The 25,290-nt window shown below is 47.9% G+C and overlaps 11 protein-coding genes across 11 annotated transcripts; 5 read left to right on the forward strand and 6 right to left on the reverse strand.

The window, feature by feature from the left end:
* Nucleotides 1-224: 224 nt before the first annotated feature.
* On the forward strand, nucleotides 225-1,352 carry FOIG_03881 (uncharacterized protein). Its single transcript, XM_031201915.1, has one exon. It carries the CDS (start codon nucleotides 355-357, stop codon nucleotides 1,141-1,143), a length of 789 nt encoding a protein of 262 aa, XP_031069439.1. The 5' UTR covers nucleotides 225-354; the 3' UTR covers nucleotides 1,144-1,352.
* A 113-nt stretch (nucleotides 1,353-1,465) lies between these two features.
* FOIG_03882 (uncharacterized protein) lies at nucleotides 1,466-2,588 on the reverse strand (the record flags this gene model as incomplete). Its single annotated transcript, XM_031201916.1, has 2 exons — nucleotides 1,466-2,374; nucleotides 2,421-2,588. The coding sequence occupies 2 exons, from the start codon at nucleotides 2,586-2,588 to the stop codon at nucleotides 1,466-1,468; spliced, it is 1,077 nt and encodes a 358-aa protein (XP_031069440.1).
* Nucleotides 2,589-3,406: 818 nt separating this feature from the next.
* On the forward strand, nucleotides 3,407-4,329 carry FOIG_03883 (uncharacterized protein; the record flags this gene model as incomplete). The annotated part of the gene is made up of 2 exons (XM_031201917.1): nucleotides 3,407-4,154; nucleotides 4,199-4,329. The coding sequence occupies 2 exons, from the start codon at nucleotides 3,407-3,409 to the stop codon at nucleotides 4,327-4,329; spliced, it is 879 nt and encodes a 292-aa protein (XP_031069441.1).
* Nucleotides 4,330-4,911: 582 nt separating this feature from the next.
* FOIG_03884 (uncharacterized protein) lies at nucleotides 4,912-6,353 on the forward strand. Its single transcript, XM_031201918.1, has one exon. The coding sequence runs from the start codon at nucleotides 5,058-5,060 to the stop codon at nucleotides 6,216-6,218; it is 1,161 nt and encodes a 386-aa protein (XP_031069442.1). The 5' UTR covers nucleotides 4,912-5,057; the 3' UTR covers nucleotides 6,219-6,353.
* A 416-nt stretch (nucleotides 6,354-6,769) lies between these two features.
* On the reverse strand, nucleotides 6,770-7,598 carry FOIG_03885 (uncharacterized protein; the record flags this gene model as incomplete). The annotated part of the gene is made up of 2 exons (XM_031201919.1): nucleotides 6,770-6,915; nucleotides 7,202-7,598. 2 exons carry the CDS (start codon nucleotides 7,596-7,598, stop codon nucleotides 6,770-6,772), a joined length of 543 nt encoding a protein of 180 aa, XP_031069443.1.
* A 547-nt stretch (nucleotides 7,599-8,145) lies between these two features.
* Nucleotides 8,146-8,667, reverse strand: FOIG_03886 (uncharacterized protein; the record flags this gene model as incomplete). The annotated part of the gene is made up of 1 exon (XM_031201920.1): nucleotides 8,146-8,667. One exon carries the CDS (start codon nucleotides 8,665-8,667, stop codon nucleotides 8,146-8,148), a length of 522 nt encoding a protein of 173 aa, XP_031069444.1.
* Nucleotides 8,668-8,823: 156 nt separating this feature from the next.
* FOIG_03887 (uncharacterized protein) lies at nucleotides 8,824-11,068 on the reverse strand (the record flags this gene model as incomplete). Its single annotated transcript, XM_031201921.1, has 1 exon — nucleotides 8,824-11,068. The coding sequence occupies one exon, from the start codon at nucleotides 11,066-11,068 to the stop codon at nucleotides 9,011-9,013; it is 2,058 nt and encodes a 685-aa protein (XP_031069445.1). The 3' UTR covers nucleotides 8,824-9,010.
* A 921-nt stretch (nucleotides 11,069-11,989) lies between these two features.
* On the forward strand, nucleotides 11,990-12,894 carry FOIG_03888 (uncharacterized protein; the record flags this gene model as incomplete). The annotated part of the gene is made up of 2 exons (XM_031201922.1): nucleotides 11,990-12,537; nucleotides 12,588-12,894. 2 exons carry the CDS (start codon nucleotides 11,990-11,992, stop codon nucleotides 12,892-12,894), a joined length of 855 nt encoding a protein of 284 aa, XP_031069446.1.
* A 343-nt stretch (nucleotides 12,895-13,237) lies between these two features.
* On the reverse strand, nucleotides 13,238-14,475 carry FOIG_03889 (uncharacterized protein; the record flags this gene model as incomplete). The annotated part of the gene is made up of 4 exons (XM_031201923.1): nucleotides 13,238-13,597; nucleotides 13,649-13,961; nucleotides 14,009-14,186; nucleotides 14,244-14,475. 4 exons carry the CDS (start codon nucleotides 14,473-14,475, stop codon nucleotides 13,238-13,240), a joined length of 1,083 nt encoding a protein of 360 aa, XP_031069447.1.
* A 2,229-nt stretch (nucleotides 14,476-16,704) lies between these two features.
* FOIG_03890 (uncharacterized protein) lies at nucleotides 16,705-18,976 on the reverse strand (the record flags this gene model as incomplete). The annotated part of the gene is made up of 5 exons (XM_031201924.1): nucleotides 16,705-17,229; nucleotides 17,269-18,039; nucleotides 18,100-18,134; nucleotides 18,196-18,764; nucleotides 18,861-18,976. The coding sequence occupies 5 exons, from the start codon at nucleotides 18,974-18,976 to the stop codon at nucleotides 16,705-16,707; spliced, it is 2,016 nt and encodes a 671-aa protein (XP_031069448.1).
* Nucleotides 18,977-19,348: 372 nt separating this feature from the next.
* On the forward strand, nucleotides 19,349-21,053 carry FOIG_03891 (uncharacterized protein; the record flags this gene model as incomplete). Its single annotated transcript, XM_031201925.1, has 5 exons — nucleotides 19,349-19,554; nucleotides 19,621-19,999; nucleotides 20,057-20,134; nucleotides 20,191-20,751; nucleotides 20,814-21,053. 5 exons carry the CDS (start codon nucleotides 19,349-19,351, stop codon nucleotides 21,051-21,053), a joined length of 1,464 nt encoding a protein of 487 aa, XP_031069449.1.
* Nucleotides 21,054-25,290: the final 4,237 nt, after the last annotated feature.

Genomic DNA, 25,290 nt, shown 5'->3' on the forward strand with positions numbered 1-25,290 from the left:
CGGGCTACCTCAATTCCATCAGCAGAGGATCAATTCCCCCTTTCATACCACGCTTCTTTTGATATACCATAACGGGACGGTAGTGGCTGCGGAAAACAAGCATAAACTGCCACCAAATAAGCTTGTTAGACGAGATGATTCACTCGCTTACCCCTGTCCCCCAGGGCTGAGCTGTAAGCAAGGGCAGCAAGGGTTGCCAGTGGCGTTGCAGGGGAATGTCACTGATTATTGGACGACATGGTTCCTGAAGGATTTTGAGGGTGAATTGGGTTAAGGATAAATATTCAGCTCATCTCCCGCCTGTCCGTAGATTTTGCCGACTCAGTTCTCTCAACTAGACATACAAACACCATAATGAGGTCTTCGATTACTATCAGTCTTCTCGCCCTCGCGCCGTATATGGCTGATGCGGCAAAGAGCACTACCAAATACTCTACTGAAACTGTCTTTTTACCTCAGAGAAAGACAGGAAGTGCAACGAATATCTATGCCTCCCTTATTACAGAAACTGGCTCAAAGACGGAATATCTTCTCGCTTGTCAGACAAACTTTGGCACTTCATACTCCTGCGATGGAGACTTTCACGGCATTACTGTGACTTACGAAGAGTCAAGCATGAACCTTGCTGTCAGCTCGACAACATATGATTGCTCCCTGGGCTCAGGCTCAGCTGTGTGCGCTACTATTACCGCAACCCAGACTGCATCCGTGCAGTCCAGAACAATTCCTTCGTCGGAGAGCGAACTCTGGATGACGCCTATCACTTTTGTTGATCTCAAGAAGAGAAAGACCACGAGTACCAAATCAACCTCTTCGAAAGCGACAGAGACAGCGAGCAACAAGCTTTGCAAGAGGAAGATTCACCATGGAAGTTCAGGGTCAGACTCTGGAGACAGTGGGAGCAGTGGGAGCAGTGGCTCTAGTGGCAGCAGTGGTGATGACAGCAGTGGTTCTAGCAGCGGTTCCAAGAGCGGTTCTGGTTCTGCCGCCGATGATGATGATGATAGTGAAAGTTCATCCGCGAGCCCTACCAAAAAGAAGAGTCACGACGATGATGGATGCTCAGCAGGGTCTATTACTTCTTGGAGTTGGGGAGTTATGGCTGTTGGATTTGGTAGTTTCCTTGGTATCAACATGGTATAAGATGTGCCAATGCGTTCGTTTTGTTTACTTCACTTGAACATATTTCTGGAAATAACATATTTTCTGCATTACCGCGGGACTTTTGAGACGAGATACCTACAATAGCCTGAATGTGATTACACTAGTAACGCATGCCCTGTCTAGTGCATACGCGCCCTCCAACAGGTTTTCTTATGTAGCCAGACGCTAGATGGAATCTGATGTATTTCATGTCAATCATATCAAGTGCATTTCCCAAGGCCGCTCACTAAGTGTTCCAGATCATTACTCATACTCTATTCAATACCAACAACTCGATAACTAAATAGTAGAGCTAAATACGCTACATAACAGCACAGCAATCATCGCCCTGTCTCATCCTTGGCCCTTTTCTAGGCGGCGGTGCTCTTGCTGGCACTCCAAACGGTGCGATATACCTCGGATACCCCGGATTTCTCCTGAGAAAATCCAGCGGATCATATTTCGGCTTTGTCACCATCGCTAGCGCCTCCTCATAGTAGTTCAAGATTGGCACGAACCGTCCTGAGCGTACGAAGCGCCGTTGGCGACATTTAGCTACAGGGTACGCTACCAAGTTGCAGGTCTTTGGTATACCGTTTCGACACCGTCTTCTGAAGAATATTTTGGAGTTGTGCTTCCAGAAATCAATGACGTGACATTGGAAGGAGTACAGGTCCCATGCTGCGAGGCTTTCGTACGTCCAGCGTGGTTGCCAGGGACTTTCTCTGCCAGTAGCTGATGGACCGTAGGGATGGGGAACTGTAGAGGCGAGACTGAGATCGACGAGGACACCGTCGATGTACTGATCTGGTTTCAAGTCTCGGATCACTATCCCCAGAAAATGAAGCTTATGGATATCTTTAAGCATTCTGGGGAAATGTTTCACCGCCACCATCTGGTCATGGGTCTCGCGTTGCTTTGAATCATGATACGGGGCCATGTCAACCCAGTCTTTGACAATACCGTAGAGTGTACCAGGTGGAAATCCATTTAGTCCACGTCCTTTCGCCCCCGCCGCAACGAGCTTTCTCTCAATCTGTTTTGCCGTGAGAGCAACCCATCCGTAGACCTTGACAGCGATGAACTCGGCTCTCTGCTCCTTCAGTCTGCCGAAAGCTCGGCATTCGTTCTCAAACGGTGAGAAATACCAGTCAAATGCTTGACAGCAGCTCCATAATGGTCTGTTGCCGTAGACTTCTCTGGTGTTGACGTCGTTTGGAGGGCTGACGAACTGCGAGCTATTAGGATGATGTATTGAGACAGTGATGGCAACTCACAAATTTTATGGCGTAGAGCTGTCTGCCGATCCGTGCCTTTACGACAGTGCCGTGGGCGGAGTCCACGTCGAGGACTTTGAGGAACTTTACGTTCCTGTGCATCAGATTGCCTTTGTAGGGGGGGAGTTTTGGCCCTGTGTCTAGGGGCAGCCAGGGCTTTTTTGTCATATTTTATAGCATAGGGGTGGATGGATTTGCAGGGAAGCTGGTAGGCTAGCGTGTTGGACGCCGTCAAAGTGAAGCTATTCAGCATTGCAGCAAGGGGATTTGGAGGGGATTTTTCGAGATTCATCTTGTGGAGGGTATCTAACTGTAATATATCCGAGTATCAAGGTTTAAAGAAGGTTTTTATCTCAACGAGCGATATGAAAGATGCATGTCGAGGCAAAGACTCTTGTAACAGTTCTCGCGATATAACAAACATTGAATCCGGCTTTCAAGTGCGGTGACATTGATGAGATCTTCCTGAACAATTGGAAGAGTAATGGTCCCATATATTATTCATCTAATAGCTTCTGATGCCTGCCTCAAGATGTACAGGCAGATGAACGCGTTTGTGCTGACATCTGAACTTAAGCTCAAACCGTTGAGTCAATTTATGAAGCCACCAAGCACATCCGCACGATGTTATATAAGGTTATCTATGAAGACCTCAGATGTTGACACATGTTCAGAAATCTCAATGGTCATTCGGTATGCGAAAAGCCATGCACCCGACCGCATTACCTGAGTAGTTGGGTCGTGTACCGAGTTCCATTGATAAGGCTGGTATCACTTTTCTGGAACACATATGCAAAACTTCGATTGGCTATCAGTCCCCTCGAAAAGCTTTAGAAGGATGCAAGTAAGCAATAGCTGTGCCGCTCAGCAGGCACGTGCCATCAGCTTCAGAAATCGTCACAAAAAGATAAGCAGAGTATCTCACTCAAGCATCAGTCCCTAAACTTCAGCTTACTGACTCATTCACCAATCGCAAACAACATAAAATGTCAGAAGCTGTATACTCAACACCAGAGTGGTATCTCAAAGCCCAGGATCAAGACGTGAGCAGTGACATAGGCCGATTGACCATTTATCATCTTGGTTTCAAGCAGGCAGCAGAAGAGAAACTAATATTCCCACCGATTGACTTCTCAACGCAGTCTCGAGCTGTACTCGATGTCGGGACTGCGGACGGTCTCTGGATGCGTGATATACAGTCCTCGATTCCTAAGCCAGCTCAAGGTGAACATACCTTCATCGGCACTGACATCAATACTTCTTTCTTCCCAAATACGACCACAGATGGCATTAGCTATGTAAAGCAAGACATCAACGATCCTGCGCCAGAATCGTGGAGTGGATCTTTTGATCTCATCAACATGCGTATGATTCTCATCGCCGCTGGTTCCGGCTCAGCTCAACGCGCCGTGGTGAATGAACACATCAAACTTCTCAAACCAGGTGGATGGATCCAAATTGGCGACTGCGATCGTATCTGCCCAACTCCCGAGACTGAGAACCCGAGGTATCACGATATGTTTGCGTGTATCAGAGCTGTCTGCCAAGCCTCAGGTTTAGATCCTCTCGAAGCACCAAAGATGAAGTCTTGGTTGGTTGAAGCTGGGCTAGAGGACGTACAAGAGATGACAGCTATGAGGGCGGTTGGTGAGAGGAACACGGATGAGGAGTTGGGGAGGTTGGGGGTTGGAGCGGACTTGATTATCGCCAAGGGGTTTGCGGCTGGTGCCAAGAGTGAGTCTAGATACGATCTTGGGGGTCCCTACTAATCGTGATAGCCTTGAGCCCCTCTTTGAAGCCGTTGCCGGATGAAAGGCTGGATTACCTTGCGCAAGATCTGGAGACAGAGTTGAATGGTATAGGAGCTTACTTTCCCATGCGCTTTATTTGGGGCCGAAAACCACTGTAAGGATGAATTTGATGTGATGAAACGATTACTGTTGGAGAGTACTTGATATGAATGATGTATTCCAGTACTTCTGTCATATCTCTCTTTAGTTTCAAGCAATGGCGTCTGTCTTAGCTAGTCAACATCAAGACTCCTTAGAAGAAGCAGCACAAAGCAGGAAAACTCCTTCGGTCAATTATAATACAGAAGTCAGTTTAGGCCTGAGGAGAATTCAGTAAGCTAACCTTGAGGCCTGAGATATTATAACGCAGCAAATCTTTCATATAAGATGGACTCTTCTTCTCACTTAGCTTTCAAGGTGAAAAAGTCATCTAAATCCTAGACCATTCTATTGGTTCTTGGTTATGGTTACGTGAGTCATGTCAAGTTTGATCATGAACTCACCAACCTTAACCAGGTGATCGGAACCAAACACCGATACGCTAGCGCAGAAGGACCCACATCCATACCGACATTTCAGTACTGTCAGTCAGATTTAGTGCATGATCCTCAGGCATTTAGAAGGTCCCGAAACCTTCTAACGCTGGCCTAACAGTGGGCCACGTGGGGACTCAAACTTATCAGCAAAGTTTTTTTTTCCACGATAGCTTCATGTTCCGGGCTTAGACCTATTTCAAGATAGCGCCCGCCACCCACTTTAATAATTTTCTCCTTCTTTATCTTTCTTTCTCCCCGGATTCCACTCCCTGTTCACTCCACGATCTTTAATTATTACAGACTGGGTCAAAATGAGCACCCTCGCGCTGCCCTCGAGCAGCTTACCGCCTTTATTCACACTCTCTAAACGCACCGAAGTAGATATTTTCAACGCGCTGCATTACTTGGCGGCTATTTACTGTCCTTTATCATTCCCTTTTTCGAAGGAGTTGGGGGACTCGAAGCATGCTTTTGCCGAGGTGGATTCGGGATATACCTCCGGAAACGAAGATGACGAGGCGGAACTGACACCTGCGATTATTCGTGCAGATGTTCATGAGAAATCGTTTGCCGAGCGCTGGTTGACGGGACTTATCTCGCGCGTTGAAAGTTTGGAGATCTTTTCATCGGAGGAAGCGAGTCAGCGGGCGCTGGACCAGGCGGCGTATATCTTTGAGTCACTGTTTGCAAGCGCCCTGGATGAAGATGATCAGAACTCTCCGTTTTTGCGAGACTTTTCGTTTGATATGAAAGTCCCTGAGGAGGAGAAGAAGAAGAAGCAGATTTCTGTTCAACTGAACGACGGACTTGCGGGAACGAATGATACAGACTTTGAAGACGTGGGACTCCAAAGTTGGGGTGCTTCGATCGTCTTCTCGGATCTCATGTGTACAGACCCAGAAAGATTTGGTCTGACAAATCTTGACCCTACCGAACATAATCGTATTATCGAGCTTGGTGCAGGCACCGGGCTTGTGAGCCTCGTTCTCGGAAAACTCATTCCCGCTCTGGGCATCAACGACTCCAAGATCATCGCAACAGACTACCACCCAGCCGTTCTCTCAAATCTGGAATCCAACATCTCAATCAACTACCCCTCCCCCTCCCCCGTGCAAGCTTCCCTCCTCGACTGGGCCGATTTCTCCAACTCGGCCCCCTTCGACGTCCCAGTAACCATGCTCTTCGCCACCGATGTAGTATACGCTCCCGAGCACGCACGCTGGCTACGAGACTGCGCAACACGACTTCTCTCGGATGATGGTGTTTTCTGGTTGTTGGTTACGATACGACCTAATGGGAAGTTTGCGGGCATTGGAGATACTGTCGAAGCTGCTTTTGCGGAGAAGGATAGACTGCGTGGGGAGAATGGGAGGAGGTTGGATATTTTGGAGAGACAGAAGTTGGATAAGAGGAGTGGTGTTGGGAGGGGTGATGAGAGTCATTATGAGCTTTTTAGAATTGGTTGGGCGTGAAGATAGATGGTTAGAGACTTTGGTTTTCAGCGATATTGAATAGAGGAGGATAGACTTTAGATTTAGACATACAGGCATGATAGACATGACGATAGACTAGACGTCAAGACAAATTTTAAGATGGATAATGCTCAGTCTTATTCCCAAGTCCATGAGACTCCGCATCACTGACATACGATACCCTTTAATGAGAAGACATGTCCTGTATCGTTGTATTACTCAAATGATATGACCAAGCTGCCATCAGTAGTGTCAAAGCTGTTGGCTGTGAAGACAGCCCCTTGTCAAGGAATCGTCACGCAACCAAAAAGAGATCCCTCTGGCTTCCTCTTTGAGAACCACCTTTCCAATCTGGCCATAGATGTAGTATGATCCAAGCGCCTCTTTCTACTTCAAAACAGCGTCTTACAGACCCCCCTCACGATCCCACGGAAACCCATTCTTCCACAAAAGTTCATCCCGTGACTAATTCGCCGATATGACAACCGTGCACGAATACTCGCTAGCATTCATACTAACAAGCTTATAGAGACCTCGCGCAATATGCTTGGTCACTTGTAGAACTGCATGGTGGATGTCCTCGCATGGAAGAGGCGGATGCCAGAGCCGGCGTTGATGACGTCTACTTTGGGTATGTCGATGAAGCTGGGCTTCTTGTCGGGACTGGGCCATGTAGCTGAGTTCTTGGAGGGGCCGGCTGTGTAGTTTACTTATGTTTTGTCTGACATTTTGGAAGCACGGTGAGCGAGAGAGCGATGAGGGCATATGATGGGAGAGATTAAGGTAGCTCAAGTAGTTATTGGGATCGTATCATATATATACCTCTTCACAAGTACATTCAGCCTAGTGCCATCGAATAAAGTGCCAAGGTCACGACGTCTGCATCTCATCTCAACCAACATGCACATCCCAAACTGACCCTCACTCAAACCCCTCAACCCCCCGACAATTGCTCCCACAATAAACCGGCCAACAATCCTTACACCCCGGATCAGGCTCCTCTCCCTTATGAACCTCACAATCCGGTTCGGTAGCCCTCACAAACTCATGAAGGTGGTGATCCGGACCCTCCTCCCTCCCCACTTCACAATCGCACAAGACACTATCATCTTCTCCAGCGTCTTCTGCATAATGGGCCATTGCTTGCTCATCGTTGACGTAAGCAAACGCAAATATGAGTTTTAGAGAGTCCGGGTCGTAGTCTTTGTGAAGAATGGCATTATCGTAGAGTTTGTTTATGACGCAGAATGTATCGTCGTGTTCGTGGAGATGGTCTAGTTCGGCTTTTGCGGCGGTGTCGGTGCGGACTTGGGGATGGCGGTGGAGAAATTCCTCAATGGTTTTGGAGGGAGCTTTGGGGACGTTTGCTTTAGTAGCCATGATTTCAATTGCCTTCAGTATGGGTTTAGTGATCAAAGGTTGCAAGATTTGTTTATAACGTATAATAAGACGATGAACCGTCGGTTTGCGTTGGATGCGAGTTTTTTTAAATACTTCTTGAGTCACAGGCTGATGAGCTGATTATACGCGCCGTCAAATCGTAGGTCAGGAATTTGGGGCTAATCCTCCCGGAACCTGTACCCCAAGAACAAGCAGGGGCGGCGCTAAAAAGCAGAGCCGCTCGCACGTTACTGCAGCCAGGGAGTAAGAAGCATGGTGCATAACTTCACGATATCTTCACAGTCGCCATAAATATTGAGACAAAGTTTGATCGTCTGAGCATGTTATTCATTTGAGATAAAAAGAGAAGTACCAAAACAACAGATTTACATTTGGCAAACTACATAACTGCCAGCTACCCTTACATCGATGTTATTCCTACCAAAACCGGATCTTCACCATTGAATCATCCCTCCAGTGTCCTTACAAACCTTACAAAGGGTCAACAATTCAGCCAAGTACTCCATATTCCCAGGTCAATCTTCCCTCAGATACGCTCGAACCAAGCCTGAATCATTCCCGACACGCCCGGAAGTCCAAATCCATCCGTATCCATAAACACCTTATCTTCACTCCCAAAAACCCTCCACGCCAGAACCTCCAGCCCAACGTCCTTCACCTCCCCAAACTCAGGAACCGAGCCCGGAAACTCCGCCAAACTCGGGCCCGTGCGCGTAGTTGTATCCTTTGTGATCTTGCCCCCCCAGCGATCAGGCATCTTCTTCATTTCCGCGGCGGTGATGACAACGACCTCAAGATCACCAGGTTTCTTGAGGCGCGAGTTTTTCATGGGGATCAGGGTGTAGGTGTTGAAGACGGGGTCGTGCTTCATCACGCGTAGGGCGAGGGCTTCGTTGGTGGATGTGGCGGCGGCGCCGATGGCATAGCGGAGAAAGGAGCGGAGATAGATTGGGTTGCGCTCCTTTGGGGTGAGAGAAGTAGCGTTAGGGGGAGGAAGGACGACAGGGGCGCTGTGATCAGCCTCGGTCTGAAGAAGGGGGTGAGGCATGATTGCCATGTGAATTATTGTTTCCGGCTGTTGTGATGATGAGTGTGGAGTTATCTGAGATGAAAACCTGGGAGGTGGGAAAGAGGTTTGAGTTGGGACGAGGTTCCAGGAATGAACTTGTTTTCTTATGAAAGGAAATGCTAGAGTGAATAACAAGGTAGGAGTGTTCGCTGTTCCGGTGTCGAGACACTGCGAGAAGGTATTCTGCCACTGTCACTCTGTTCACATCTGCAGCTACTATGAACATGTATGCCTAACGCGAATGTCTGCTGCCATTGAGCAGAACAGTCAAGGGCCTTGTCAAAAGTTCAATCATTATCAGCTACATACAGACAGTGGCACCTCATCTCATCGCCAGCTTCATCTCATGCTCATCCACTCCATCTCCAATGTAAGTGTCACACCACCTCCCAATCCTCTCGAACATATCAAACCAAAACCTCTGCTGTTCAATCCCATGCCCCTCCCCCGGGAACTTGACAAACTCGCACTTCAGCCCCCAGTGCCTCAACGCCCTCCTAAACCCCTTAGCCTGTGAAAACGGACATCGTTCATCTTTATCACCGTGAAAGATCAACATAGGCGGGATGACCATCTCCCCTGTCTCTTTGGTATGCTTCACTGCACTGGCGACTTCCCAAAGCGCACTGCCCTGTCGATTTCTCGTGTCGTCGCGGTTGAGAGTCCAGATTGTATTACCCCCCGCAAGTTCGATCTCGTACGTTGATCCGAGGTCAGCGCTAAGGGCAAGACTTTCAATATCGCATACTCCTGCTCCTGCAATAGCTGCGTTGAAGCGCCACCCCAGACCATGAAGACCATTGCGCACGCTACACAGATACGTCAAAAGACCACCTTGACTCCAACCTCCAACAATCAGTTTCTTGGGGTCTGCAAAACCCTTCTTGATAGCATTATCGGTGATAGCCACAACATCAGCGTAGTCATACTTCCCCTGTCCACCCATACTATACGAAGCGAATTTCTCACCGCGGCCACTTGAGCCGCGATATTGAGGGAGGAGAATGCCGTAGCCTTTTGAGAGGATGTATGGGGCCCAGTTGAAACAAGTTGTGTCGAAGGTATCAGTGTCGCGAGATGTTGGACCGCCGTGGATTAGGACGAATGTTGGGAGGGGTTCAGTTGGCGTCGTGTCGGAGTTGGCTTTGGATGATGGGGTGAAATAAAGGCTGTCGAGTTCGACTTCATCGTCGGTGGAGCGACAGGTGAGGACTGTGCTTGAGCCAAGGGATCTGTCTGCAAGTGGTTTTCCATGGTTGGAGATTTTGATCTTTTCCTTTCCTGACTCGATAACGAAGATGTCGTATGGCGTACCAGCATCTGACAAGCTCGCTGCAAGAGTTGAAGTCCCAGTCTCTTGATTAACAAAGACATCATAAACCCAAAACTCCTTCTTCTCATCGAAAAGATCATCGCCTTCAATCTCACTGATGACATCGACAAACCTAACCTGACGGTTCACAAGGACCTTGCCACCAACGACGTGAAGACCTCCAGCGTCGTCATCCACGCCACATGCAACCTTGACGAGATCGCGAGTATCGGCCTTGGGATCAGTCCTGTAGACAGCTCTTCCTCCAGTATCTTTATCAGCAGGTACACCAGTGATGAAGTAAACCTGCCCATCCGGCGACCAGGTAAGATCATACGGCTCATTCATGATCTTACAAAGCTCCGTGACCTCGCCGGTCTCGACATCAACTGTTGAGATAGTCGTGCCAGTCAACATCGCCTCTTCGATATGAGGATTCTCCTGACTCATAAAAACAACTTTCTTGCCATCAGGGCTCCAAGAAAATTCACCAACGTGCGTATCCCCACCAACAAGAACCTTTGTCTCGTGAGATTCCACATCAACGAGCCTTAATCTCGCAAAATCCCACTTCTCGCCCCAGACTTCAGGATCAGGCTCGTCCTTGTCACTCTTTTCCTTCTCATCCTCCGATTTCTCATCCGGCGAGACATACGCAATCGTCTTACCATCGGGTGAGAACAGAAAAGTCTCAATATCCTCCTCATTCTCAGCATTAGTTATAGGTATCGCATCACCGCCGTCCATTCTCAGGATGTAAATCGCCGAAGATTCACCAGCTTTCGCACGGTCTGACAGAAAGGCAATTCTGATTCCGTCAGGGTGCCATTTTGGCCAAGTGTCGTTGTAAAGACCGGATGTTAGTTGGCGAGAAGAGTTTGGTTCAAAGGATGATGCGATCCAGAGCGTTGACAGGGCGTTTTTGCCTTTGCGATGACCGCCGATGAGACTGGTGGAGTACAAGAGTTGTCGGCCGTTTGGGGAGAATCTGAGGACTTTGGGGACTTGGAGATCGCATAGGGTTTGGGCGAAGGCTTTGTCGAAGCCTGGAGTGGTGGACTGGGCCATGGTGATTGAGGGGAGGGTGAATTGTGTGCTGAGAAGCACAGTGAGGGGCTCTGAGGGGTTGTGTCGGGTGTCCTTGAACGGCGAAGCCTTCAGAAGATGTGTTCTAATCGAAGAACAGTTGAAAGCCCGCGAGGTTATGGTCTTAAATAGTCATTGGTCAGCATGAGATTCAATGTTAGATTGAATGAATCCATTCTCGTTACATCATCAGTTTGGATCAACTGGCTTCCATCTGCGCTGTTCTCAGATGCAGTGAGAAATAACGTTGACTCACTGATACTGATCGACTCACTAAAGTAAGCGTAGATCAATCATCCGATTGGTTGGCGCGTACAATCGCGCCATCTCCACAGCGGCTCGCTGATGCTGGACCGCTGAGATCCTTCGCAATGGAGCGATCAGCTCTGCAGTTGAAGAGAGTTGCCGAGCATCAGCCCTATAGATGCGGTATGTGACTCACTATTCTTATTTGCTTCTGATCATATATATGCGTGTGTATTCGTTTCGTCGCACTGTTTACTCAATACGGTGAAACTTGGTGATAGGCCGAGTCAAAGTGCGGCAGCTTACGTGCAGCGAAATAAATGGTAACGAGTCGGATCATGTTCAAAATTCGTTACTGAGGGGGCAATTGTCAGCACCTTGAGTCAAGAGCTGGAAAACAGGCAGAATACTAAGTTAGGCGCAATTTGGAGATTGTTTGAGAACTCGATCAGCGATAAATGCTGTGTTACATCAAATGCCACGGGATTGACACAGAGGCACATTGATGGCCAATTGGCTATGCATGTAATGTATTGCAGGTGGCACAGCACAGCCTTGTTGTCTCCAAGAGGCCTCACAATTACATTTCATTCAGCTCTACAACCAGGCTGCTAATGGGATCCGTCATATCGCCTCTTACATCTTGGCAATAGAAAAATGGAAAAAGTCTGGTTCAAGCTCCGTCAAACCGATTATCCTCCTCCCCCAGAGGACACCATCCTCCGCGGTGACGGCGATGATTCCATTGCCCCTCTCTGTCTAGGCCACTTGGTCTCCAATCTCAAAACCCTCGACTTCCCTCTCAACGCTGATTCAATCCTCCCCTTCCCCCCACGCATGCGCGTCTTTTGCAACACTAGTCTCAACTTCACATGGGATGATACCAGATTAAAGTCTCCGGGCACTAATCTCGCTGCCGGCGCGCCGATTCTTGCAGCAACTGGCGTCACAGCCAAGGCGAGTCTGCAGTTTGCGTTTATGAAGGCTGTGGAGAGCCATGAGGCGTATGATCGACTGGATACGTATATAGTGCAGCCTACGAAGGGGTATATCGAGGATTGTCTAGAGCAAGATCAGTTGAAAGCCTACGTCAAGGGAAAAGTCTCGTGGTCCATGTTTATGATCACAGGCATCAAGGTCGCCCGTGCGGGGAAGCGGGAAGTGCAGGAAGAGACCAACGTGGCAGCTGACATCGGTCCAGAACTGTGAGTCTCACTTCTCGTTATAGATCTCAGCAAATATTGATGATTTACAGTGACCTTCCATTGGTTGCTACAATGCGGGCTACAGCCACCAACAAACGCATCGCCTCCCAGCGAGTTTCTGGGGAGCACGCCGGAGACTTCATCTGGGCTATCCGCCTTGCCAAGATCCACAAGGGCTTACTGATGAAGGACTGGTCAGTGGACCCGTACACCAAGAGAGCTACGTTTGCAGGTGGTGATGATAGTGAGCTAAATGTTGAGAGCGTATTGCGGGACGAGGGCTTGGAGGGTTTTACCATTGTCGAGGATGATGAGCTTGACGAAGTTGTGATCTTGGATGAAGGCCCGGGAAACTAGGCTGATTGTTGATGTGAATTTCTGCTGTTATTTAACGCGAACGCTCCTCTAGTTTGCCCTCTCCATCGCTTGCGATAGAACCTCCCTTACACGCTGTCTGTTCGCTTCTCGACTGTCTCCGTGCCTCAAAGGCAACAACTCCAATGGTGATATGTATCTTAGATTACCTGCTGGTTTCGACATAGCACCAAATATGGCCAGCATACCAGGTAATTTACCTACATCCTGTGCTCTGAAGATGGACGCCTTGTTATCCTTCTGTCGTGAAAAGTCGACGATCCTTGCAGCAAGTCCCGCAGCCACAGCCGTTGCCACTGTTCACAATCAGCAAGTGCATTTCCCCTCAAGATCCGCGGTTCTTACTTGACGTTCCGCTCATGCGCTCATTCCTCCTTTGATCTGGATGTTGAAACCCCTCGCCCAGGATCGCAAAGTTCTGTGTATCAGCACGAGGCTCTGGATTAAAGCTTGAGCTCTGATTTCCAGTATTTGTAGAGTAAATGCACATGGCGCTGAGGTTATGCCGAGCTGGGAATGCGACGGTATTTTTGTTCTGCCAGTTTGACGCTGCAGCTATGACAAGAACACCAGAAGCTTTGGCTCTTGTGACAGCGTCGTCTAGTTCCTTGGAGTAGTTTCGGAAGCCAGCGGAGATGCTGATGATGTCGACGGAGCGCGGTGGCTCAATAGCCCAGTGAATAGCCTAATTGAACATTCAGTATAAACTGCGACTTCACAGGTATCGGAAACAGACTCTTGCCATTCGAAGAGGTCCTTCAATCTCATCCGCGTGGTCCCGTTCAAAGACCCTTGCGATGTATAGCCTAGCCTCCTCATACATCCCCTGGATGATCCCCGCACAGCAAGTACCGTGCCACGAGTCATTCATATGTACATCAGTAAAGTCTTTATACTCAGCTCGGTAACGGCCTCTCTCCCTATCATGCAAGCCAGAGTCGATGATGGCAATCTTGACTCGCTCGTAAGGATCTTTTCTGTCGCCTCGCATAGCTCTGATCAGGTCATCTACCTCATCAAGCCAATCGCCGGCCGTAGGGTCGTTTTCGCTTCCAAAACTGTAAGCTATTTGTTGGGGTTTTCTGGGAATGCTTACCTCTTGATGAATGTTGCTCTTAAGCTCCGGGACTTGGTCCCTCGTTGAGTGAGTTCCTCCCAGCTCATCTGGGAGACAACAAACTTGCCATTGGCATCGTAATCACTTATCCATACCTCGATGTCTTGCAGAGACTTCAAGAGGCCTCTTTGAGATATCTGTGGCGTTTTGTCCTTGACTGTTCACTCCGTCAGCCTCGAGGCATTTATATAAAATGCGATAGGAAACTCCCTACAGTCGATACAGACAGCATCAGAGTATCCCTCTCGTGAAACAACTGCCCTGTACCTCTGCTCTCCAGCTCCCTGTGATGATACCAACATAAATCTGATTTTTGCTTGTGTGTCATCTTCGGTGGGTATTCGAAACTCCAACCAACCGTTAGCCTGGGCACGTAGACTGTAATCAACATCAGACAACAGAGAATACACGATTTGCTCATCCTCCAATGGGCCACGGACGAACATATCACGCAATCTGTCCTGAGCAGCTTGCAGATACGCGGCGAACAACTGTGCGTCTATCGTCAGTGCGACAGTCAGTTTTCAGAAAATGCTTAAAACGGTTCGAATGACTGACCTTCACGTAGATCGAAGTAAAAGTGAACATCGCCCTCAGGTCCCTGCTGGCTCTGGGCCATGGCTTGGTGCACCATCGTCTTCTGAAGAGTGACAACAAGTCTGCCAAGAGGGTTAATTTCGTGGCATATTCGTGTATCCGCGTTGACTGCAGTAAGCTTTGTTAGTGGTAGCACCAAACCACTACTCTGCTACTGGGATCGGACTGACCTCGAACTTCCCAGCCTTCTTCGTCCGACCTAGATCCTTTGGAAAGGACACAGAAGTAGGACTGAGGCAATAGGTTTGCGAGAGCGAGTTGACCGACATCCTTCTCCGGAGATTGCAATACGCCAAAGTGTTTTAGCTCGACACTTGACGGCTTCGGAAGCAATGTTGCGGTGTTGGACGAGTGGAGGATAACTTTCATTATCTTTGTAGATGGGAACCTCCAGTCGCTTCTACAGGTCAGTTTCCAAGAACAGTCCGAATGGTTTCGAGCAAGATCTGGCAGAGACTTACTTCTGTATCATCTCCACCGTTCTGGGCCCAACTGTCATGCCAATACCACGCTCAGAAGATATTCCCCACGAGGCAATGTTCTTTGACACGGTTTCAACCTCTTTAGAATCTATGCAGAATTAGCAAAACGGCGGACAGATTTCAAAGAGAAGTGTCTGACATATCGGCGATACTTCTGATAGTCTCAAAATGACAACTTGGAGCGTTTCTGGCTTCAGTGTCACAATAAACCATTTGCGCAGCCCATCAGGATGTAGTTCCTCTCTGAGAAGGCTTCTCCCTTTTATGACTAATTCAAATCAGCTTCCATACTCCGAAACGTTTATACTTGAGTAACTTACGCTTGTAGGTCAAGTCTTTTGAATGCGGTTCGCCTACACAGCAGCACCGACACTTGAAGATTTTTGGCCTCTTCTTTACCGTAGATTCATGGAGACGAGCTTTCGGGCAGACGAGTAGTTCCTCGGGAAATGAATCAGGCCTGGCGTTTCTCTCTACAACCCTCTCGCTGAGTGTGAAAGTTGCCTGTGAGCTATCGGCAGGTGGCTTGGATTGGAAAATCCTGTCCGAGAAATTGACAATTTCCTTCTCCAGTTCATCGAAGACTTTCTTCGCATCTTCATTCTCTAATCTGCTTGGATGTAGCGTATTCATGATTAGATGTTTTGGTATTATAAGACGAAAGTCAGGCGACACGTAACCTACCGCTTTTGGGGCGTTTTGTCAGCCCCCTCAGCTAGCCCTTAGCCCGCACATAGCCTATACTAGCCCTATTTACCCTATCTCTAGGACTATAACCTCAAGTCCTATTACCTGCTATAAATCCTAAACTTATAATAGTAACCCTAGGTAGGGCCAGTTTTAGAGCCTAATATTTAAGATAGAATGTTATCTTTTTATCCTTTAATTAGAATCCTGGAATATAATTATATTTATATCCTTCTATGGCTAAATGTATAAATAATAATCTTTATGTAGGCTTTCATAAAAATCTAATAAGTTAATGGAAAATAATATCATACATAAATAAATAATTTATAAAATACTTCACCTTATAATAAAATAAAACTATATAAAGAAAATAAGATTCTAGGTTAAGTAAGTATTATATTCTTTTTATTAATTTAAATATATAAGCATTAAAAAATAAGAACTAAGGCTTTAATATATAATTTAAAGTCCTTGAATGGTTTTGTATAGAAGGTTACTTGTAGTATTAATACTCTTAGCTAAAAATTATATAGAAATATTAGACGCATCATAGTTGCAACGGAGGGGGATTCTCCATCTGAACACGAAGTGACCCTGGCAGCTAGTATATGCTGGGTGAGTAATGCACAAGAGGATTGTTAGCGTACTTCAGCTGTTCCTCTGCCCTTTCTGTAAGTAGACTGTTCTATTTCACTGTCTAGTACTATTCATGCTGGTCGATATGGTGCCCAGGGCAACGGGAGTTAGTGCAGTTATCCTGCAGGTGCCCTCTTGTCGGACCTATTCCTCACTAACTACGCGCTGAACACGTCACCGACGTTAATATGGAGTCGCTAAGTTCTCTGTGGTGATATAAGCTCTCAGCTACAAGTCTCAGCTGCAAATAACACATCTGTTAATATCGAGTCACAGATACTCAGTATCCCAGCCAAGGTTCAAGCCCATGCCATCTAACGCCAGTGAAAATTCACTCAGCGGCACCGTCTCCATGCTCCCATCCAGCTTCTGGAACACCAGGTCCAGCAAGTCCACAGCCCTTTTGGCGTCCGACGACCACTCGCTCCATCGCACCCACGTATCCTTGCAATTCCTCAACGTAGCCTCGATGTACGCTATGTCAATACCGTGGGCCACACCGCTAGTCGCAGGCCATGGTCCGAAATGATAGAGGAATGTGCCGAGAACCGCAGTCGCGACGAGGGACTCGTGCACTGCGAATATGGACATCTTATTCTTCAGCATAGTCAGAGTGCCGCCGGGTCGGGATTCCGTGTCCATAATGATCAGGAATTCTACGTTTTGCAGGGCTGAATGTATGCATTTACGTCGTGAGTGCAGTTCATACTCAGCATCGTCTCCCGCAGCAGGGTCTCCATCGTCGGCCGATCGGGGGCTCTTGAGGAGGTGGGAAATGTGCAGCATGATGTACATCTTGTTTTAGAGGCTCGTAAGGCCGATCCGCTGCCCTACTCCTGCTGGGGACTCCGAAAGACAGTTGCTCAGTGATTCAAACTTGAATCTATCCGGGATGGTATTCCACGTCTCTGCAAGGCGGGCCTCTGCGCGTCGCATTTCAGAAGGCAATAAGAGACCATGAAAAACGTCGGCGTCAATCAGCCAGCCGACGGTGAGACTCAGCTTATACCTGGCCAGTGGACACGACACTGGAGTCAACTCCGAGTCTGGGCGTGAGTCAGGAAGAGTAGTACAGCCTGGATCAAGGTCACTGTCGTGCAGGTTCCGAGGCGGTTTGGTGTCCCACGATCCTTCAGCTATGACCCTTGGTGACCCGCTGAGCACAGACATTGAGGTATCGCAAATATGAACCATGGCCCAGATTCGCCGCCGCATCTCGCCTTCAAAACAAGATATCTCGGGGAAGTGGCACGGGTCACGGTGGTAGCCCATGCGCAAAGCAATCTGCGTCATCAGCCCTGTTGTCGCACATATTCCTGAATGGACATCCGGCGAGGGAGATGCCATCATAAGCTCCAGTACTATGTAATTGATCAGTGTCTCAAGAATGTATGGTCCTCCTCGAACATAGTCTCCGGCCTTTAGGCAGTGTACCATATGATGGGCATACTCTGAATACTGCGCAGTGTACCCGGAGTTCGACATGGTATTACTGGTTGGGGCTTCCGATTTGCGTGAGAATATGGTCGATACACTAAGTATGCTGTACAGGAGACCGATCCAGTGGATGGACACTTCACCAGGGTTGGCCCAGAATTGTTCATACTAGTGAAAGTTGCTCAATATGCCGTCGACCTGTTATGAATAAGCGGTGCGCTTACTTACTTGTTGAAGAAACGTCGGGGAATGAAGGGCAATCACTTAGAACGTATCGTTAGTGGATGCTGCTCAGCACCAGGGAGTCGCAAGTCCAGTACTCACGTGGCATCATCGACATCTCACTGAAATAATAAAACACCATCCTGTCTACTATGTTTTTCTCAGGTAACTCAGAAATCAGCATTTCCTTTGGAGGCGCCCGTGTACCGCTGTATAGCAAGAGTGGGCGCTGGCGCGACTCGTCGGGTACTTCCCGACCGTGTCTTCCGGGAGACTGGCTCTCATTGAGATTCTCAAAGTGGCCTTTCAATTCCGCTATGCCATCCATTATAGCAACCCAGTGAACGCCTCCGAAATACTCTGTCCCTTGGTTACCACAGCGCATCGTCCCAGCCTCGGCTAGGTGAGGTCGTGGCGAGATCCCGCTGTTGCTCAAGGGTGACGAAGCCTCAAGGTCAGGCCGCTCGTGACGTATGGTAGTCAAAGTCGATATCATCATCTGCTCTAAGGACCTAACTTTGTCCTCAAGAACTGAAAGGCTCGGCTTTTGCGCAATTTGGGTTGCAGGTGACGGCCGCGACACAAGCCGGGGTGCGCGAGCACTGGGAAAGGAGCAGCTCAAGTTGCGTGATGCACAAGCAGAGCATGGCTGCTTCCTGTCACATTTCAACCTGGAAAACAAAAAGTAAAATTAGCAAGTTGTTCTCAAAGAGTTTGCAGAAGCGAGCAGGCTTAATCTGTACTTTCTCTTCCGGCAGAATTCGCACGAAAGCTGCTTCTTATCCCGGCGGCGATGAGGGGGGGGACGAGCGGTCGGAGTGCTAAGATCCGCGGCACTGTGAGTAGAACAGAGGTCCGTTTCGTGAGGACTTTGATCAGACATTTGGGCAGATACAAGCTGATGGACTCAGGAAGAGAAACGGAGGCTGAAAAAAAAAAGCGCCTACAGGACGAGGCGGGCGGCGATTTATGATGCTCCGCATGCGCCGACCATCCGCTCCCGTCGCCGACCCTCCGCTATAGCGCGCCCCGAACGAGCGCCGCTTAACCCGAACAGGTTGCTTAACCGAGACGACTCAAACACGCATCTTCCGTGAATGAGTATTGCATGTGCCGATGGAAAGTTCCCCTTGATTATGTCCGTGGACATATCCAGTCCAGTTTCCCTTAAATACTGATCCACGTAACGATGTGGCTTGTTCACGTTTTCCCTCTCACTTTTTCGTAAAACCTATGCTCCTCTGCTATTGTCAACATGAATTCCGACGTCGAGACCGCTGTCGAATCCAGCCATGACCGGGCCTCGAAAGAAATGTTGGAGGCTGAGATCAAGGCAAATGCCACGTCTTCAGACTCCAATGTCATTGACTGGCAGGAAAATGACCCGGAGAACCCTTTGAATTGGCCTGCTCACGAGCGTGGAGCTCATGTTGTTATCATCTCCTTCATGACACTCACTGTGTAAGCCATCTCTTTTGTACACTCCACCAACCTCTCGGTCCAGCTGCTTACCTCTGCGGATAACAGTAACCTCGCCGCGACCATGTTCGCCCCGGCTGCGTCCGATCTTGCCAAGGACTTCGCCATCACAAACGCGACAGTCGTGACCCTCGTTGTTTCGATCTACCTGTTGGGGTTCGCCTTCGGGCCCCTGCTGATTGCGCCTCTATCAGAATTGCACGGAAGGTACTGGATATACAACGTTTGCAACGTGATCACCTTGGGTATGACCATAGGCTGTGCAGCCGCTCCGAACTTGGGAGGTTTCTTAGCTTGCCGCTTTCTCGCCGGTGCCGCTGGCTCTGCTCCGGTCACAATCGGTGGCGGCACGATTGCCGATGTGACAACCCCGAACAACAGAACAAAAGCAATGGCGGGCTTCGTTCTTGGGCCTCTCCTTGGACCCGTAAGTCCACTGATCCAATCTACTGTTCTGTTTCCCTTGCTGACGTCAGCTACCAAGGTCCTTGGTCCAATCGCTGGTGGCTTCATAAGTGCTGATCTAGGCTGGCGATGGACATTCTGGATAATTGCAATTTTGGTAAGTGGTATCTGCGCCATCAACGACACAGACTTCTCGACTGACTTGGGCAACAGAGTGGCGTCAATGGCGTTATCTGTGTCCTATTTATGCGAGAGACCTATGCACCATCCATCTTGTCCCGCCGAGCCGCGCGACTTCGCAAGGAGACTGGCAATGAGGACCTTCGACCAGCTGGAGCCCGCTCTATCAAGACCTCCACCCTTATCTTACAGACCAGCACCAAGGCCATCACCATGCTCTTTACCAGTACCGTTGTGTTCCTACTGTCACTGTTTAATGCTTTTGCATTCGGTCTTATGTACCTTCTATTCACTACCTTCCCCCAGGTCTTCGAAGGCCAGTACGACTTCGACACGGGCATCTCCGGTTTGAGTTACATTGGACTTGGGATAGGCATGTTCATGGGCCTCTTTATCTTCGGAATCACCGATAAAATGATAAGCGCAAAAGATGCATCTCCCAAGCCGGAGACTAGGCTGATGATGACAATGGTCGCAACTCCACTCCTCGCTGTTGGCTTGTTCTGGTACGGTTGGGCCGCAGAGGAGAAGGTCCACTGGATTGTTCCGATAATAGGAACCTCCTTCGTCGGATTCGGCATCTTCTCCATCATGGTGAGTAGATCGCGGCCAAACAATATTTGCCAATTCACAATTCTAACCTTACTCTCATCCAGATGCCCTCTCAGCTATACGTAGTCGACGTGTTTGGCGCACAAGGAGCTGCTTCAGCTCTTGCCGCGCTCGCTGTCTTCCGCTGTTTGTTTGCAGCATTCCTTCCCCTGGCCGGACCACCTATGTACGATGATCTGGGCCTTGGCTGGGGCAACTCTGTCCTGGGCTTCCTCGCTGTAGCCTTCATTCCGCTACCTATCCTCTTTTACAAATTTGGAGAGAGATTAAGGAATAGGAATTGAAACAACTCCGCCGTGATGGTATAACAGCGCCTGGCGCTAGATGATATAGGCCATGAAGATTAATTGTGTTCAATATCAAAGATGGAAGCTTGAACCTAGTTCTTTTCTATACCTTCTCTTCTTGTTAGATATAAAGATTATCGTGTAATATATTACTATTCTCAATAATACAAATTAATATAATAAGTAACTATGCTAAACAAGTAAGCCATTCCCCATGTTAATAAATAGGTTATTTCTTATATCTTAACTTATATTAGTTTAAAAGGCTTATAGTCAAGTATTAAGCTTATCCTTCCCCGCGGGTTAGGATGTTAGGGATAAGTTCTCGTCAGTTGCTAGTTTTCCTAGTGGAGTTAATGGTAGGCGTGTAATCTGGAACAAAAGAACAATATGCACATCAACCAGAATTAGAATTAACTATTCAGTCAACTTCTCAGCTTAGACCAGGGACCGAAGAGGCTAGTGGGGGCAGTACATGTGCGGTGTGCCACTTACATGAGACTGATTCCTTGCGATACTGGGCTAGGTTTCTCAGATACCTATGGAGATGGACACTCACCTGCCATTGCAGGAAATGATGCTTCACTTGCGTCATTGTCTCTGTTCCTGAGAGTCATGTATCTCTCATTACGCTAATGCCTAGTACAATGGTAACCTATGTGCACCGAAGAAGCAATATACGTTTTCCTTGCACCTTTTATTTTCCAGGAAGTCACAAGCATAGAACATCATATTCATTTGAGTCAAATTATGCAAGCCACCTGAGGTGCAAGTCGCCAACAACAGTTTGTTAGGTTCTCATTAGACAGGGAAAGCCTTTGGCGACTCTACTCTCGATATTCCGTATAGAGTGTATTGTTAAACCGCTGCAAGCGGCTAATTCCGCAAGGCCTTTTAACCAAATGAATCTCGGAATAGGAAAAGACAAAGTCACCTGATATAAAGTATCTCAAGTAGGAATACAGCAATGCAGGACCTAAAATTGAGGGGTTAGAATGCAAGAGGCCAGATAGATACAAGAAAGCAGGATAATAATCACAGTTAGGTTTAACAGGGTATCACAGATTTGTGTTGCTTTCAACCCAGTGAGCACTAGAGTTGATCGGGTTAGCCAGCAACTCGACCAATCATGTTCACCACCAAATGCGGGACAGCTGCAGCTTCCAGTAACACAAAACTGTGATACACACCATCAGCTCAAATTCGATCCTCTTGGTCCCAAGACTAGCGAATCACCTTCACTAATTTTCTAAAGCGACAATCCCAGGGCCAACCGCTTGGACATTGGAACTAGAAACCCTGGACTGTCCAATTTCTTTTCCGGCAAGCTTGATTTCATTAAACACACTGCTGGCAAATCATGGAAAGGTTAGTCCAACATCCTCTCTCGTGCTCAGGTGTCGGTGGATTGCAATGCTCCCCAGGATGCATGAATGCAGGGGGGACGTCAAGTAGTCTCGACATCACCCTTCACACCGACAATCTCAAACTCCAGAAAGACACGACTGAGAACCGCGCCGTCGTCGAAGAGCGAAGTGGTAGAGCCTTAACAGAGAAGTATCTTATCTTACCTATACCTTGTGAATTAGCTGTCGTTTAGTGTTAAAAGTCACCCAGCAGTCACTCAGGGAGTAACAATGGCGCAATGTATAAGCCTCATGTCAGAGGTACATATAGCCATATCCCAGCCGTGAAACCCTGCTTTAACTCGACGCGTCGACTGGAAGATTTAATTCTAGTGCTAGCTTACAAGTATAAAGGCCTCCTTCTCTTTCTTCACTCTTCGTGTCCAGTAGGCTAAGCTAGAACCCGAAACCTAGCAGTCAAGCGCAGTTTGCCTTCACAACAATCCATGCCGCAGGGTGTGAACTGATGTTCATTTACCAATTCTTCTCTCCCCTGATTTTCCCAATCCCAAACCTCTTCGTTTTATGCCTAAGTTCCGTCCTTGCTGTTGACTACATGTCTACCAAGAGGTATTCTTCATCCCTAGCGTCCCCTGCTCCTCTTGCAAATATAATAGCATGTTAAGTGACATCATGTTTTAAAGGGTACATCCGAGTTCCCCTGCCAGGGCAACCCATAGGTCGTCTCAGCTGGTCTCCTACAAAGAAAAGGGCGACTCTAAGGATCCCGATCATAGAGATGGTACCCTTTTATCTGAAATGACAGGAATTGGGACGAGGAAAAAACAAGAACAAGAGCTCAGAGGTACTGGCTCATGCTTTGACAACATTGAGATGGAACATCTGCGAGCAATCGCATTCCGACTCTGAGAGGGCCGGAAAGTGAGTGATGGGTTCAACTACTTTAGGCCAAGACGATACCTTGTTAGGGCTCCAATGCAATGATTGATTCATGCAAATAAAACTTTGGCTCTGGAATACATGATCATAAAACGGGTACCTGGAATCAAAAAGACAAACACAATTTCCTGAACTCATCATAACTGACACCAGTCATCTGCTTGAGAACCTTCCCCAGCAAGCGCGACAGGACAGGCCACCACCGCTGCAATGTGATTTGACGAATGCTCTATTCAACGATGGCAAAACTGAAGATGGATTTGGGTTGGGGACAACGTTGAGGAAACTCGAGGCAAGAGGTTGAAAGTCATTTGGCAAGGTCCACTCAAGGGGACTAAAGGGCTCCTCATTAGTTAGACGTCGACCGCACGGCCGTCACCATTTGTGACTCCCCGCACACACGAATACCTTTAGCCTTGCAGTCAAACATTTGTGACTACAGGATTTATGTTTGTGTAGGTAGAGAATGAACAGCAACCTCCCAGTACTGCGCTGCAAATTTGAGGTAATCGTAGATATCAAGTCAGTTGCGAAACTACTTTATCACTCATCATGCATTCGACTGGCACTATTTCTCAGTTCCTCGAAGACAGAAAGCATATGCCCGAAGCCTAATTAGATAAAAGTCTTACTCCAGCTCATTATCCAAGATGCGCCTTAACAAGTCCCACAGTACTCGTACTGTACCTATGAACCGTCACAACCTTGAACCTAGAGTCTGCTGCATTCAGCAGCTCCTCAAAGCCGCCCCTAGTCCTCTCCTTCGCACCAGCCGCTACGAAAATGCACATATCGCGCTGTCGTGACAAATGCTCCTCATACTTTGTAACCTCGTTTGACTCCAGCAAGAAGATGATGCTCACCAACAGCTCAATGGGTTAGGAATCCTATTATCGGCTCAGCTACCCTTCGAGGAACAGGTTGGGTGTCAATAAGTAAGCGAACATATCCCCTTAGGCTTACCTAGTTCCTTACTTAGCCTACCTCCTAAATTTACTTAGTAGTAGCTTAGCTTAAAGCTATAGGAACTTAGCTTCAGGGATAAAAATAGATTTCAGGATGCTTAAGTTTTGTCTCTGAGTACATTAAGATGTTAGAGACTTACTGAGACGCAGGCTATATGGTTATAAAAGGAGAAAATCAGGCTGGCACAAAGAAAAGCCTTGCCAGCGGCGGTGCTGCTGCGGCTGATTCTGATGGTCACATTAGGCATCAACACAGCCGATGTTTCAGGCCTTCCTCGGGTTGTTTACCCAAGCCTTATTTTAAGAGATGTAATCAAGTGACTGTGGGATTGGTTCTTTTGGTGAATTAGTATTGGTTCTGGTTTTCCTTGCCTTTCCATTCCCCTTTTTACATACTGGAACTCTCTGTTTTCGGTTACCAACAGACAATGATCTTAGGAAATGACGTGAAATAAGAGTTGTTTCTCGATAACCGTAGCGTGTGCACCCTCCTCTTTGATCTACAACCTCTCTACCTGAATGTGTAGTCCCTCGCATGTCTGACAAAGGGCAAGTATCTCATATCATGATTGGCAGCAACCCCGCTTATCAGACCACCTACCCCCTCATTATGCATGTAATATGCACGTTCATCACACAATCGTGGGCTGCACATTCATGGCTCATGTATCTCGTTCAAATAAATTGAATCGAAAGCGGGACAGATGTAGTTTTTTTGTGACAAGGTCACACTCTTCAAGCCGCAAATGTACTTTTAGAATGGAAACTGAAATATATTATTCCATAGAAAGTTGATAGGTTTGTCCCTCATCTTCATGCACCCTTGAGCGATTATCTGCAAGCCACTTACCCAATGCTACACCCGTCTTACTCGGGCGAGCACTGCGGCTGAGGCATGCGGGTTGAAACTCCTTATTGCTTAGTCACATGCTTGGCGATGATGCTTTGCATGCAGAGTAAGCA

This window comes from Fusarium odoratissimum (genome assembly GCF_000260195.1).
Source record: "Fusarium odoratissimum NRRL 54006 unplaced genomic scaffold supercont1.4, whole genome shotgun sequence".
Lineage (NCBI taxonomy): Eukaryota > Fungi > Ascomycota > Sordariomycetes > Hypocreales > Nectriaceae > Fusarium > Fusarium odoratissimum.